This window comes from Balaenoptera physalus, assembly GCF_965194825.1.
Source record: "Balaenoptera physalus genome assembly, chromosome: 2".
In the NCBI taxonomy this organism is placed as follows: Eukaryota; Metazoa; Chordata; class Mammalia; order Artiodactyla; family Balaenopteridae; genus Balaenoptera; species Balaenoptera physalus.
This window is the reverse complement of record NC_138883.1, coordinates 120,342,304-120,356,478: the sequence shown is the minus strand read 5'-3', so window position 1 is coordinate 120,356,478 and position 14,175 is coordinate 120,342,304. Positions and strand designations below refer to the sequence as shown.

Here is a 14,175-nt window from a genome sequence, read left to right as displayed (position 1 = left end):
TAATAATGTATATTTGAAAGTTGCTAAGAGAGTAGATCTTAAAACTTATCACAAGAAAAAAACTGTAACTATGTGTGGTGATGGATGTTAGCTAGAGTTATTGTGGTGATCATTTCACAATATATACATATACTGAATAAAAAAAAGTAAAAAGTAAATTTTTGAAAGATAGCTATTAATGTAAAACAATGGTGAGGTAACCAAAGCCTATTCCATAAATGCACAGGTGAACTCTTAGCCTACTCTCCCTGTGCAGAATCTCATGTTCTTTGTAACAAACTGCAATACCTGAGCTAAAGGGCAACAGGCAAATCAAACAAGCCAAAAAAAGATAGAGAGATTATAATATTAACATCACACAAAACAGAATTCACAAATGTTAAATTCACAATGAAAATACAACTCATATGATCCTTTATACAACTAATAATAAGGCAGCAAAATGGTTTAAAAAATTTTAGTACCTTTATTTTATATATTTTCTTTTCAAATTTCTGTAAAAGATCATCGATTTTTACAGCAAAAATTAAGAAACAGACGCTTATAGTGTATAGAGTAGTAAAATATAAGCAATGAGAACAAAAAAGGCAGAGTAGGTCAATGGAACTGTGCTGTTGTAATGTCCTTACACTCTTCATGAAACAGTCTGATATTAACTGAAAGTAGATTATGATGAAGTAAACATGCATGTAATACTTATTCCTTCAGCAGGTTATTACCTAAAAGTTTTGCCTTAAGTTAAATCTGATTTTCCCATAGAAACAATGGCATTAAATGAAGATGTTTTCCTAGGACTCAAATTCACGGCCTCCCTCTGCTGCTCACTGCTGAGTATACTTCGTTGTGGCAATGCCCCAAACTGGCAATGCACAGCCTGAGAGGAGGTCTTCTCCCAGAGCCCGCCCATCCTCGGTGCTCCCCTCAGCTGATCTAACATGGCTCCCCGTCTCCAGGTCAAAGCCTCTGAGGACACTCCTCTAACCACTTCACTTTCCACCCTTCTCTCTCCTACAATCCAAGGCTCTCCAGACTATTGTTTTGCTGCAAAAACTTCTTTTGCACTTCTAGACTTTTGCACTTGTGTGCCTAGATGGGATGAGTCTATAAATCTATTTTGCAACTTAAAAAAAAAAATTCTCAGAAATTCAAGGAAATGTTGAAGAAACTGCAATAGTAGTGGGAGACTAAAATATCTGTGTCTGACAGATCAAGGAGATCAAAAAAAGTAATAATTTGGAGTATGTAAATAGTAACTTTAAAAATATAAATATAAACTTATCAATTTCTATCTACAGAGAATCCATCTTACCTATTCCTACCATGTCCAAAGGATATTTGCAAACACTTAGCTTCTTTACTTTCTCCACATCTATCAGGCTTCTGCAATAGTCATTTCCTTCCCCATCCAGCTTAGGTTCCATGGTCCACTACTCCAACTACTCTCTTACCCTCTTCAGTCCTTTACTCCAATGAAATTACACTGCATCTGCCCAAAAAAATACCTACCCATGATTAATTCATCTACCCACCATCTTTGTGCATTTTTAGCAAGCGACTGAATGCTAAGTATAACTCAGGAGAGAGGCGAATCACATCACTGTGTAAACCAGTGTCTTCACCCCCAAAATCTATGTAGTCTCATTGCTTCACACAGCCTTTTGACATCTATTTACAGAGCATTCACTATGTTTCAACGCCAGTTCCAAGAACTGATGATGGAGGGGTAAACAAGACAGTGTGGTTTCTGTCCTCATGGAGCTTACTGTCTAGTAAGGGAGACAGATATAAAAACAACAAAATAAACAATTATGTAGTTTCAATTGTGATAAGTGCTTCTAGGGAAAGTATTAAGAGTACAGTCGGGCCATACGTGCCCAAGCAGAACCCATGGATACCCAGGGCTGAATGTACTATGTCATTTTATATAAGGGGCTTGAGCATCCATGGATATTGGTATCCACAGGGCAGGGGCTGGGGGAGAAGGTGTCCTGGAACCAATCCCCTTCAGATACTGAGGGATGACTGTATATTACAGGGGAACCTGGTTTAGTCTGAAATATCTGGATAGGCTCCCCCTGAGGAAGTGACACTTAAACTGAAAACTAAATTAAGAATAGAAATTAGGTAAAAGGGATAGGGGAGGTGAGGAGGTGCTGGGCAAGAAGAATGAGGGATTAGTGTTCTGGCAGAAAAATCAGAATGTGGAAATGTCTGAAGGCTGGTGAGCACATGGCCTGTTTGACTAACTGAAAGAAGCCTGGTTTAAATGAGGCAGAAGGGAAGAGAGAAAAGTGGTGTGAAATGAGGTAAGCAGCGATCAAGTCACTCAAGATTTGAAGGTCATGCTGAAGATTTTAATGCTCAGAGCAAAGGGAAACTTTTGAGGAGCTGTAATCAAAAAAATTAGATCTTATTTTTGTGGTTTTTAAGTATCATTTTGCCTATAATGTGGAGAATGGATTGGAAGGATGCAGGGAGTCCTGTTACAAGGTTTCAGTTGTAATCCAGGCATTTTTTACTGGTGGCTTGGACTAGAATGGTAGCAGTGGAGAATGAGAGAAGTGGACAGATCAGAAAGATTTAGTAAATAATCTGAAAGAGGCCGATTCATTGGACAGTGGCTGGTGTGAGGTGAAGGGAGGAGGGGGGAAGAGAAATACATCTCCAGGTTTGGGGCAGAGGAAGTTACCATGAACTTGGTTTTATATACGTCAGTTTGACATGCTTGTGAAATACACAAGTGGAGAACTAGGCAAGTTGGATATACAAGTCTGAAAATCAGAAGAAAGATATAGGCTAGACATATAAATTTAAGAATCATCAGAAAATGAAGAGTAAATTAAGCCATGGCATGGAGAAAACTGCAGGGGGAGAAAGATGGTCTAAAAGGAGCCTTAATGACTTCTCAAAAGCTAAAGGTCAGGTGGAAAAGAAAAAGCCAATAAAGAGGAGGCAGAAGCAGCAGCCAACAAAGGAGGAAGAAAACTAGCAGAGGTTGTTCCATAAAAGCCAAAGAAGGGAGTGCTGTAAGAAGAGGGGAGTGGTCAACAGCATGAAATGCTACTCAGAGATCATGGAAGGGACTGAAAAACAACGACTGGACTTAGTAATACTGAGTGACTTTAATAAGAACTTAACAGGAGCTCTGATAGGATGTGACACCAGGTTGGAGTAGACTAATAAGTACCTGGGAGAAAAGGAAATGAAGGCAGCAAATGTAGAAAGTTCTTCTAAGAAACTTGGCTAAGAAGGGGAGGAGGAAAATGGGGACTGGGAGAGTAGATGAAAGGATAAGTAAAGTAGAGAAAGGGTTTGGGGGTTTCTTCTTCTTGTTCTTATTTTTGTAGTTCAGAATGGAAGAGAAATAAGCATGTGTATGCTGATGGGAAAAGAATCTAATAAGGAAACTGAAGATACAGGAAAGAGAAGAATTTCCAATCTCAACTGTGACCTTCAAGGCTGCTGGGCAATCCTGTGGTTTCTATATGTCAGCCCTTTCATTCCCCATCATAGTTATTTCACACCTTTCCACTCTCTTCAAACTTCCAACCCCACACTTCCTACTTTTCAAAAATAAAAAGAGCACAGAACCCATCAAATGGAATTTCAAATTCTTATCACAAATCTCCACCTTGATCCCATCTGTTCTTATCCCTCTTGAATGCCAAGTTGAACAAGCTTTCTCTCAACTGCAGTCATTCTTAACCTATGCACCACTCCTACTTCTCCATGGCTTTTGGGACATTCCTATTTTCCTATCTTCTTCCTACCTCTATGATGATTCCTTCTCTGTCCTGGACCTGTATTCTTCTTTCTCCATCTGTGACTTCTCCTTTCATCTAATTATAAAATTTATTTTCTTTTTATTGTGTGTCATACCTTTCTAAGCACTTTCTCACATCTCATTTTGATCCTTACTTGTTGAACTGAGAAGTCTCAACTATTGAGATATAAACATAGAATACTTTTATTTTTTCCCCATATAACTAACTACTCAGTTGAATCCTAAACCTGCTGAGTATGCTCAGTGAAATTCCACAATTTTTCAGGCACATTCAATTATCAAAACTTGGGTTTTAAATCCCATCTACAGACAACCTGCCTATTAGCACAAGTGAGAATTACATGGCCTTTAGCAGATGCTTGTGGTGGGGAAGAACATGGCTTATCCTCACTGTCTCTCTCCTCTCTTCCTCCTCTGTACCCTTTCAAACTCTCCTACATTCACAAACTTATGTCCTTGCCATAAGTGGCAGCTGTGGGAACAGAGCAATATCCTACTTATTATAGAGCTCACCAGTTATTAGTGATGGATCTACTACAGTCATCAGCCAGTCCTTCTCCAGGGACTAAGGTGATACTCACCACCAAAAGAATCAAGTGCTGCCAGGCAGAGATGCATCCCTAATCTTTCTCTGAATCAATTTGAAGTCAGTGGTCTCTACTGATCTCTGCAGTACATGGTAATTTCTGCACAGGGAACATTCAAGGTTCCCTAGGCAGTGGTCAGGTTCACCCTGGCTCCCTCTGCCCAAGCAGTATCTGCCTCAACTCCAACAGAGGTTGGTATACTTTACCTAACCAAGTGTCCCCATAGGAAGGCCCTATTACTCCAAGATCTTCACTAATGTACAAAATTCTACCCTCACATAAATCGTGAGATGCACTGGGGGTCCTCTTTACTTGGTCAATGACAAGTCCCATCCTATCTCCTTCCAAAGAAAGCATACTACCCTAAAGTCCCTTCAAGCCCAGCTGGCATGAGGTACTCCAGCAAGCTTATTATGCTATGAAATCTCTAAGGGAGATGTAGGTAGCAGTCTCTATATTCAAGGATGCCCCCAATATTCCAGAGCCACACATCCAGTTCCCCCAGGTTGAAATGGAAAACAGAAAATGGAAAGTACAATATGTTGCCAGTATGCTTTCCCCCAAAATCTCTCAACATATTCCACAGGCACCAAAATCAGCACAGCAAAGATCCAGCCAGAGAACAAGATGCCAGTCTCCTGCAGCCATACACACAAACTTCACAAGCACTTCACGCACCACCTCAAACTTCATTAACTGTGCACTCCCCAAAAGGCAATCTCCCCCTAGCCCACTTTATATGGAAGAAGGGGAAATGCAGTGGTGATGGTCAGAGTATAGCTTTGCTGGAAAAGTCAGTTCTTAGCAAGTCATGCAGTGGAGTAGCTGATGGCATAACAGGCATGTCTTTAAACGAAAAAACTGAGAAATGTAGCCTCTTGATTAAAGAGATTGGCTCTGGTCAGCAATCCTGGTTGATATAGTTAAGATACTTTTTCATGCTGTACTTATCATGTGAATTACGTAATATAGGAGTTATTAACTGCATTTTACATATGAGACAAAGAATTGAACTGTGGTTACTTAACAAAGGCGTTGCTCAAAAATCACAAAGAAGGACAAATATTGTCAGTAAATCTACAAAACAAAGGCTGAGTGCACCTGTACAATGAGGATCTACAAAATGAGGGTTATACATCTTATAAAGGTACTAATCAAATGAGATAATGGATAGAAGTGCTTTTAAAATGAGAATAGAACAAAACAAAAATAGAACTCCAGTTATTATATACCCAGCACATGGATAGAGCAAATATTAAACTGTATATTTTTACATCACCACCTGTAAGTCCTAGATGGGGAGAGGAGCAGAGTTGGGTATGAAATTAACTTTTAAGCTCCCAGATTTTATTTCTCAGCATAAACCTTTGAGCATCTTGCCACAGTACAAAGAATAGAGAACACATTTCTACCCATCTAACTTTGTCAAAATCTTCTCAATTCTTTCTTTCTTTTTTAAATAAAAAAATTTATTTATTTATTTATTTATTTTTGGCTGTGTTGGATCTTCATTACTGCATGTGGGCTTTCTCTAGTTGCAGTGAGCAGGGGCTACTCTTCGTTTCGGTGCGTGGGCTTCTCATTGTGGTGGCTTCTCTTGTTGCGGAGCACAGGCTCTAAGCACGCGGGCTTCAGTAGCTGTGGCACGTGGGCTCAGTAGTTGTGGCTCATGGGCTCTAGAGCGCAGGCTCAGTAGTTGTGGTGCACGGGCTTAGTTGCTCCGCGGCATGTGGGATCTTCCCGGACCAGGGATTGAACCCGTGTCCCCTGCTTTGGCAGGCGGATTCTTAACCACTGTGACACCAGGGAAGTCCCTATATTGCATTATTCTACTTTGTATTTGAAAATTCTCATAATAAGAAGTTAAAAATTAAAAAAAAATTTTTTAAAATCTTCTCCATTCTTATAATCTACAACTTGCACAACCAATTTCTATTACTGTTAAACTTTCACAAAGTTTTGACAGGACTGAAAATAAAAGCTACACTGTCTTTGTTTCATAGATATGTTGATTTGTATCATATTTTAGATTCCACATATGAGTGATATCATATGGTATGTGTCTCTCACTAGAGATGATAAACTCTAGGTCCACCAGTGTTGCTGCAAATGGCATTATTTCATTCTTTTTGATGGCTGAGTAATATTCCATTGCATATATATAATAAATTTTTTTTTAAAAAGCTACACTGTCTTATGGCAAGTCTAGCTTCCCTGAATACAGTATCAGAGACAGGTACAAGAGTTTCTGCTCATCACAGAGACATGGTTGCAACTGGTCCAACTCACTTCTATAAAGAAGTATACATTTGACAAATTTGATTTCTTCAGTCAACCTTTTGTTATTTTTAATCACAAAATCAAAGAATCTGCTGATCTTATTGATCTCTAGGGATGACCTAAAGATTATCTAGGCCCACATGCTCATTTTATATAAGAAACTATAATCCAAAATTAAATCCAATAGTGTTTTCTACCACAACATGCTGACTCATTCCACCCCAATGATATGATTTTCCTTAAAAATATTTTTCTTAAAACATAAAAAGTTTTACATGCTGATAGTAACAATATTAATTGTGACAACCAAAGCATAAATTTGGGTGATTTCAATCACTGTTCATTCTGAAATCTGTTTCTGAAGAGTCATATTTTTAGGCTAGTTTAAAACATTTTGGCTGTTTCCAATTTTAGAGGAAACATAGCTGTTGTGTCAACATGTAACTTTGCTTTGACCCTTCGGATATTTCAAAGGTTAAACAATGAATGCCAGGATTTTCAACCTTGTTCACTGTAGAAGCAGAAGCTACCTCTGTAATATTTCTATGATGATGTATCATTCTGGTTTTTCTCAAAATAATTTTATTTAGTATAAACTAATACAGTATATAGTTTGTATCTACTAAAAGGCCAGACTTTCTAGTGAATTTTTAGAGCCAGATTATGCTATGTGTCTGTTTAATATACTATTACAAATACAAGGTTATCTAAAATTAGAAAACACACCTTACAATGACATCCCAATCCCGCCCAGGATTGTTTATGGTTAGCCATCAATCTCACTTTTCCCTGATCACAGTGAATTAGAAGAGTGATAAGTTATCTCAACAGAAAAGGAGCAATGTCCAATTAAAGACATTAAACAGGAAACCAAAGAATGTGAAAATCTCACTAATGCCACCTACGGTACCAATGGAGAACACAGATAAGAGAGATATTTTAATAAATTGTGTGTATGTGTACCTATCCTTTAATTTCTTGCCTAGGACTATGTATCAAGACAACTTTCTACCAAATCTTGCACAGAATATAAAAGTACATAATTAGGTAATGCAAACAACAACAACAAGGGTCTTGAAAAATCAAAACAAAGAAAAACCTGACACACTCACAGAAGCAGAGAGTAGAACAGTGGTTGCAAGTGACAGGGGAAATAGGGAGATGTTGGTCAAAGGGTACAGACTTTCAGTTATAAGATGAATAAGTTCTGCGGATCTAGTGTATAGCATGGAGACTACAGTTATTACTAAAGTACTGTATACTGAGGCAAATTATCGAGTCAGATGTAGCAAAAATTGGCGAATCTGACTTCAAATGGATTACAAAGCCTGAAAGCAAACCTTACCTTACATTCCACCACACTCTGATCTGATTCACAAGTTACATAGATTTCATCTACTGCCCGGCGAAGATTGTCAAAAAGAAATGCCCAGTATCGAGCTCTTAGATCAATTTTCCGAGGGTGCCTTGTTTTAGTGGGACTTTTATCAAAGTGTTTATCTCCAGTTGTAGATGACGTTATTTTACAGTCTACTGTAGTGTTCTGATGAAATAAAACAAAACATGAAAAAATATTTTTTAAAAGCCTCCAGGAAATGGATTTTTGTATAAATCAAATTTTTCAACATAAATACTTAAAAACATGACATTCTTCTTTTTAGCTTATATCACACTGAATTCATCAAAACAAAACTTCTCAACTTAAATAAAAGTGGCAGGTTTGTAAGGTCAATTACATGTTTCATTGAAGATTAGGATGATTTTAATGGTGAACAGACTCTTAGTCAAAAAGGAGCACTAAAGTGGCTCCTGATTTACTAAAATACGTGTATGGCACATTTACATACAGTAACAAATAACAGATACTAATTTCAACACTTTGAAATTGCTTGTGTACATTCTTTTCGTTTAGAAATGACATATCCTATACTTATATTCAGTTACTTAATTTTATCTTAAACCTTTTTCCACTAAAAGTAAAAATATATAAATACAAAACAATTTACTAGAAAAGAACACTGATGAATAAAACCAAGCTTCAGCTACAGAGCAGACTCACCAAATAAAGTAACTACAGTATTCATATGACCCAATCTTTCCTCAGTTGCACAGGCAGACTTTGAAAATACAATTATATTCTATACTTTTATAGACTGTACCAAAGAATCATTCCACCACAAACAGGAGCGTGCAGTTTACATAAAGACCTGAACTTCTCACTAGAAGTACAAAGGAGTTGCTTATCTCTCTGTGGCTACCTAAACTGATAAATAAATAAATACTAACCTTGCACTACAGTTACAACAACAATCTCAAGTTTCTTTGGGTTGTTCTGTATGTGTGTATGTCATTCCTGTTAGCTTGTTTGTTTTTCCTTTTCATAGAAGAGCCCCAGAGTGAAGAATATCCAAAATAGAAGCTAATACTCTCCTGTTTTGTTTTAGGATTTGGCCTTCAACGTAACAGTGATTCCTATACTTCAAAAATCTTTTATAGCCTATCTTCGGTTTATATAGAATCTTCACTATCAAAAGTCAAGCAAACAAAACATATATACGCACAAAGACATGCACACTTAAGAGGCTGAGATGGAGCTGGTCATCCTCCTTCCGCAGTCCCGCATCCAGACTAAGGTTGTCAGACTCAGCAAATAAAAATTAGTAAATATTTTATCTGACAGCCTTAGTCCAGGCCCAAATTCTCAACACTCAAGCAATAAAATTTAAAGTAATCATCAACAACCCACAAAACCTTTGCTTCAACGGCTCTCCAAGCACTTTCCAACCCTAATAGTAAATGATAAATCATGATGGCAAATATCCCCTCACACAAATTTTAAAGTATGTATTATTAGCTCTACTTTACAGCTTAGAAAATTGAGATTTAGAGGCTGATTTGTCCAAGATCACATAGCCACAGGAGACTATCTTCCAGTTAGAGCTCTGCAATTACACTGCTGACTTCCCATTACAATGCACCCCAAGGCCCTGTGCTAACAACCCTTTACCAAATATTCCAGACCACCTCATTTCTCTTCCTATATACCACCCAAAGTTAAAATTAACTTGAATTTTCCTGAATTATACTTCCTTCACAAACTTCTTAGAGTGATCAGCAAAACACTAGTAGCTTCCTGTGAATTCAGACCCTAATCTTATAAAATTCTCAAAAATAATCTAACTCATCTTCACCCATTTATGTATTTACCCTATCATACATCCATATGTATATGATTCAAATACTTTAACCAACCTTTCTTAAAATGTAGAATAGGCAAAACTGCTTTTAGGTTAAGATGTTTCTATTCTCCGTGATTGCTCTATGTGAGGCTTTTACTAAGAAAGACTCCAGAAAGGCAGAAACTACAGCTAGGTAATTCCATCTGAAGGGCAATGTACTATACAAATTTGACATTTAAGCTTGACAAAAATAGTAATACTTTATATTTGCACATTTATTTACATTTTATGAAGGGCTTTTGAAAACATATCATTTAATCATCACAACAAACTATAAAGACAGGACAAATATTGAAATATTATTATTCCTATTTTGTAGATGACAAAACTAATGCTCAGTAAGATTCAATTTCTTGACCAAGTCAAAAGGCTGAGTGACAGAACTGGGACCAGAACCGAGTCTTCCAACTTCTGCTCCAATGTTCATAAAGCATTTCACATAACACCTAGCACACAGTAGTACCCATATAATGTTAGGTATGATTATAGTGGGAAAGATAAAGAGGTGAAGAACACTCACAGAAAAATGTGAATAAACTAATGGCAAAATTGCCAAATTTGTGAAGAAAGGTAGAAGAAGCATATTAAATTGTAGAGGCTGATAAGTTTGTATAGAGTTTCAAAATACAGCGTTCTTACCTACCACTGATAAAAATAACAGCAGTGATAATAATAATTGCAGTGGCATCTAATATTCATGTCATACTTGCTATGTGCCAGACACTGTGCTAAGTGCTTTCCATACAGTTATACATCATTTAATCTTTGAAGCAATTTTATACCACAGTTACTATTATTAGTTCCATTTTATAGAGGAGAAAACTGAGGTTTAGCTAAATTAAATGATAAACCCAAGGTCTCACACTAAGTAAGAGATAAAGCCAAGATTCAAAATCAGGTAACTATCACATTGTTATGACTTACTGTGCCTGTTTCCAAGACATTCAACAGAAGACAAAGCAACCTAAACTTTTGGGAAAAGCTAGACATAACTGAATCTCATGTTTTAAATAAAATTCAATATAACAAATGTTACACTATTTTAATCAATCACTTTTTTTTTTTTTATAAATTTATTTATTTATTTATTTTTGGATGTGTTGGGTCTTAGTTTCTGTGCAAGGGCTTTCTCCAGTTGTGGCGAGCGGGGGCCACTCTTCATCGCGGTGCGCGGACCTCTCATTATCGCGGCCTCTCTTGTTGCGGAGCACAGGCTCCAGACGCGCAGGCTCAGTAGTTGTGGCTCACGGGCCCAGTTGCTCCGCGGCATGTGGGATCCTCCCGGACCGGGGCACGAACCCGTGTCCCCTGCATTGGCAGGCGGATTCCCAACCACTGCGCCACCAGGGAAGCCCTAATCAATCACTTTTGAGAGAGAAAGAGGAAAAAAGAAAGAAAGGAGAGGGAAAGGGGAAGAAGGAAATTGAGATTTCTGACTCACCTCTCAGAACTCTCGTCAACTCCCCTGAGAATCTGAAGAAACCTATGGACCTAAACCTCTGACAACAACCTGTCTTTTTACTGTCTCCATATTTAGTCTTTTCCAGAATGTCCTAAGGTTGGAATCATACAGTATGTAGCCTGTTCAGATTGGCTTCTTTTACTTAATAATATGCAATTAATTTCCTCCATGTGTTTTCATGGCCTGATAGCTCATTTCTTTTTAGAGCTGAATGTACCACAGTTTATTTATCCATTCACCTACTGAAGGATATCTTGGTTGCTTCCAGGTTTGGCGATTATGAAGAAGGCTGCTATAAACATCCATGTGCATGTTTTTGTTCAGACATAAGTTTTCAACTCATCTACATATATACCAAGGGCATGACTGCTGATCACAAGGTAAGAATATGTTTACTTTTGTTAAGAAATTGCCAAACTGTCTTCCAAAGTGGCTGAATTTCCATTCTGAATTCCCACCAACATTGAATGAGAGTTTCTGTGGCTCTTCATCCTCACCAGCATTTGGAGTTATCATTGTTCCCAATTTTGGTCATTCTAATAGGTGTGTGGTGGTAGCTCATTGTTTTAATTTGCATTTCCCTGATGACATATGATGTGGCACACCTTTTCATATGCTCATCTTTCATCTGTACATCCTCTTTGGTGAGGTGTCTGTTAAGGTCTTTGGCTCATTTTTCAATCAGGTTGTGTCTTACTGTTGAGTTTTTTTTAAGAGTTCTTTGTATATTTTGGATAACAGTCTTTTATCAGATATCTTTTTCCAAATATTTTCTCCCAAGTCTGTGACTTGTCTTCTCATTCTCTTGACGTTGTCTTTTGCAGAACAGAAGTTTCTAATTTTAATGAAATCCAGCTTATCATTGATTTCTTTCAGGGATCATGCCTTTGATACTGTACCTATAAAGTCATCACCATATTCAAGGTCATTTAGGTTTTCTCCTATGTTATTGTCTAGGAGTTTTATACTTCTGCATTTATGGTCAATAGTCCGTTTTGAGTTAATTTTTGTGAAGAATATGAGGTCTGTGTCCGGATTCATTTTTCTTTTTGTCATATGGATGGATGTTCCAGCACCATTTGTTGAAAAGACTACCTTTGCTCCATTGTATTGTCTTTGCTCCTTTGTCAAAGATCAGTTGACTAATTATGTGTGTACATTTCTGGGCTTTCTATTCTGTTCCATATATCTATTTGTCTTTTCTTTTGCCAATATCACACTGCCTTGATTACTGTAGCTTTATAGTAAGTCTTGAAGTTGGTTAGTGTCAGTCCTCCAACTTTGTTCTTCTCCTTCAATATTTTGTTGCCTATTCTGGGTCTTTTGCCTCTCCATATAAACTTTAGAATAAGTTTATTGATATCTACAAAATAATTTGCTGGGATTGTACTGAATATATTCTTCAACCTGGGAAGAAATGACATCTTGACCATATTGAGTCTTCCTATTCATGAACATGGAATGTCTCTCCATTTATTTAGCTCTTTGAGTTCACTCATCAGAGTTTTATAGTTTTCCTCATATAGATCTTACACATATTCTGTTAGGTTTATACCTACCTATTTAATTTTGGGGAGTGCGGATATAAATGGTATTGTGGTTTTGTTTTTTTTAAGATTTATTTTATTATTTATTTATTTATTTAATTTATTTCTTTTTTTTTGGCTGTGTCGGGTCTTCGCTGAGGCATGCGGGATCTTTCATTGCAGCACGCGGGCTCTTCATTGTGGTGTGCGGGCTTCTCTCCAGTTGTGGCATGCGGATTTTCTCTCTCTAGTTGTGGTGCGTGGGCTCCAGGGCACGTTGGCCCTGTAGTTTGCTGCATGTGGGCTCTCTCGTTGAGGTGCACGAGCTCACTAGTTGTGGCATGCAGGCTTAGTTAGTTGCCCTGCAGCATGTGGGATCTTAGTTCCCTGACCAGGGATCAAACCCTGCATTGTAAGGCAGCTTCTTTACCACTGGACCACCAAGGAAGTCCCAATGGTATTGTGTTTTTAATTTCAAATACCACTTATTCATTGCTGGTACACAGGAAAGCAACTGACTTTTGTATGTTAATCTTGTATCTTGCAACCTTCTGTAATCAATTATTAGTTATAGGAGTTTTTTTGGTTGATTCTTTCAGAGTTCTTACATAGATGATCATGTCATCTACAAATAAAGACAGTTTTATTTCTTCCTTCCCAATCTGTATACCTTTTATTTCCTTTTCTTGTCACACTGCATTAGCTAGAACTTCCATTACGATGTTGAAAAGCAATGGTGAAAGGGGACATCCTTACCTCATAACTGATCTTAATGGGAAAGCTTCTAGTTTCTCCCATTAAGTATCATGTTAGCTGTAGGGTTTTGTATTTTTTTTTAATTAAGTTGAAGACGTTCCCCTCTATTCCTAGTTTATTAAAAGATTTTTACCATCTTTTCTAGGTGTAGGATTTTGTCAAAATTTTTTTCTGCATCATTGATATAAAACTAGGTTTTTTCTTTTTTATCCTGTTGCTGTGATGAATTCCATTGATTTATTTTAAATTATGAACCAACCTTGCACCTCTGGGATAAAACCCACTTGCTCATGGTGTATCATTCTTTTTATTGTGGGATATGATTTGCTAATATTTTGTTGAGGATTTTTGTATCTATGTTTGTGAGAGTCACTGGTCTGCAGTTTTCTTGTAACGTCTTTGTCTGGTTTTGGTGTTAGAATAATGCTGGCCTCATAAAATGAGTTAGGAAGTATTCCCTCTGCTTCTACCCTCTAAAATGGATTGTAAAGAATTGATATAATTTCTTCCTTAAATGCTTGGTAGAATTCAACAGTGAATC

General features: G+C 37.3%; 1 protein-coding gene across 8 annotated transcripts in view; it reads right to left on the bottom strand.

Annotated features, from left to right (window-relative positions):
• SCAPER (S-phase cyclin A associated protein in the ER) overlaps positions 1 to 14,175 on the bottom strand; it is a 467,951-nt gene that overhangs the window by 397,222 nt on the left and 56,554 nt on the right. For all 8 annotated transcript variants that reach the window (XM_082452595.1, XM_082452600.1, XM_082452599.1 and 5 more), the window contains one exon: positions 7,997 to 8,194. In XM_082452595.1, the coding sequence (XP_082308721.1) occupies positions 7,997 to 8,194 (198 nt within the window). The remainder of the gene's footprint in view (positions 1 to 7,996; positions 8,195 to 14,175) is intronic.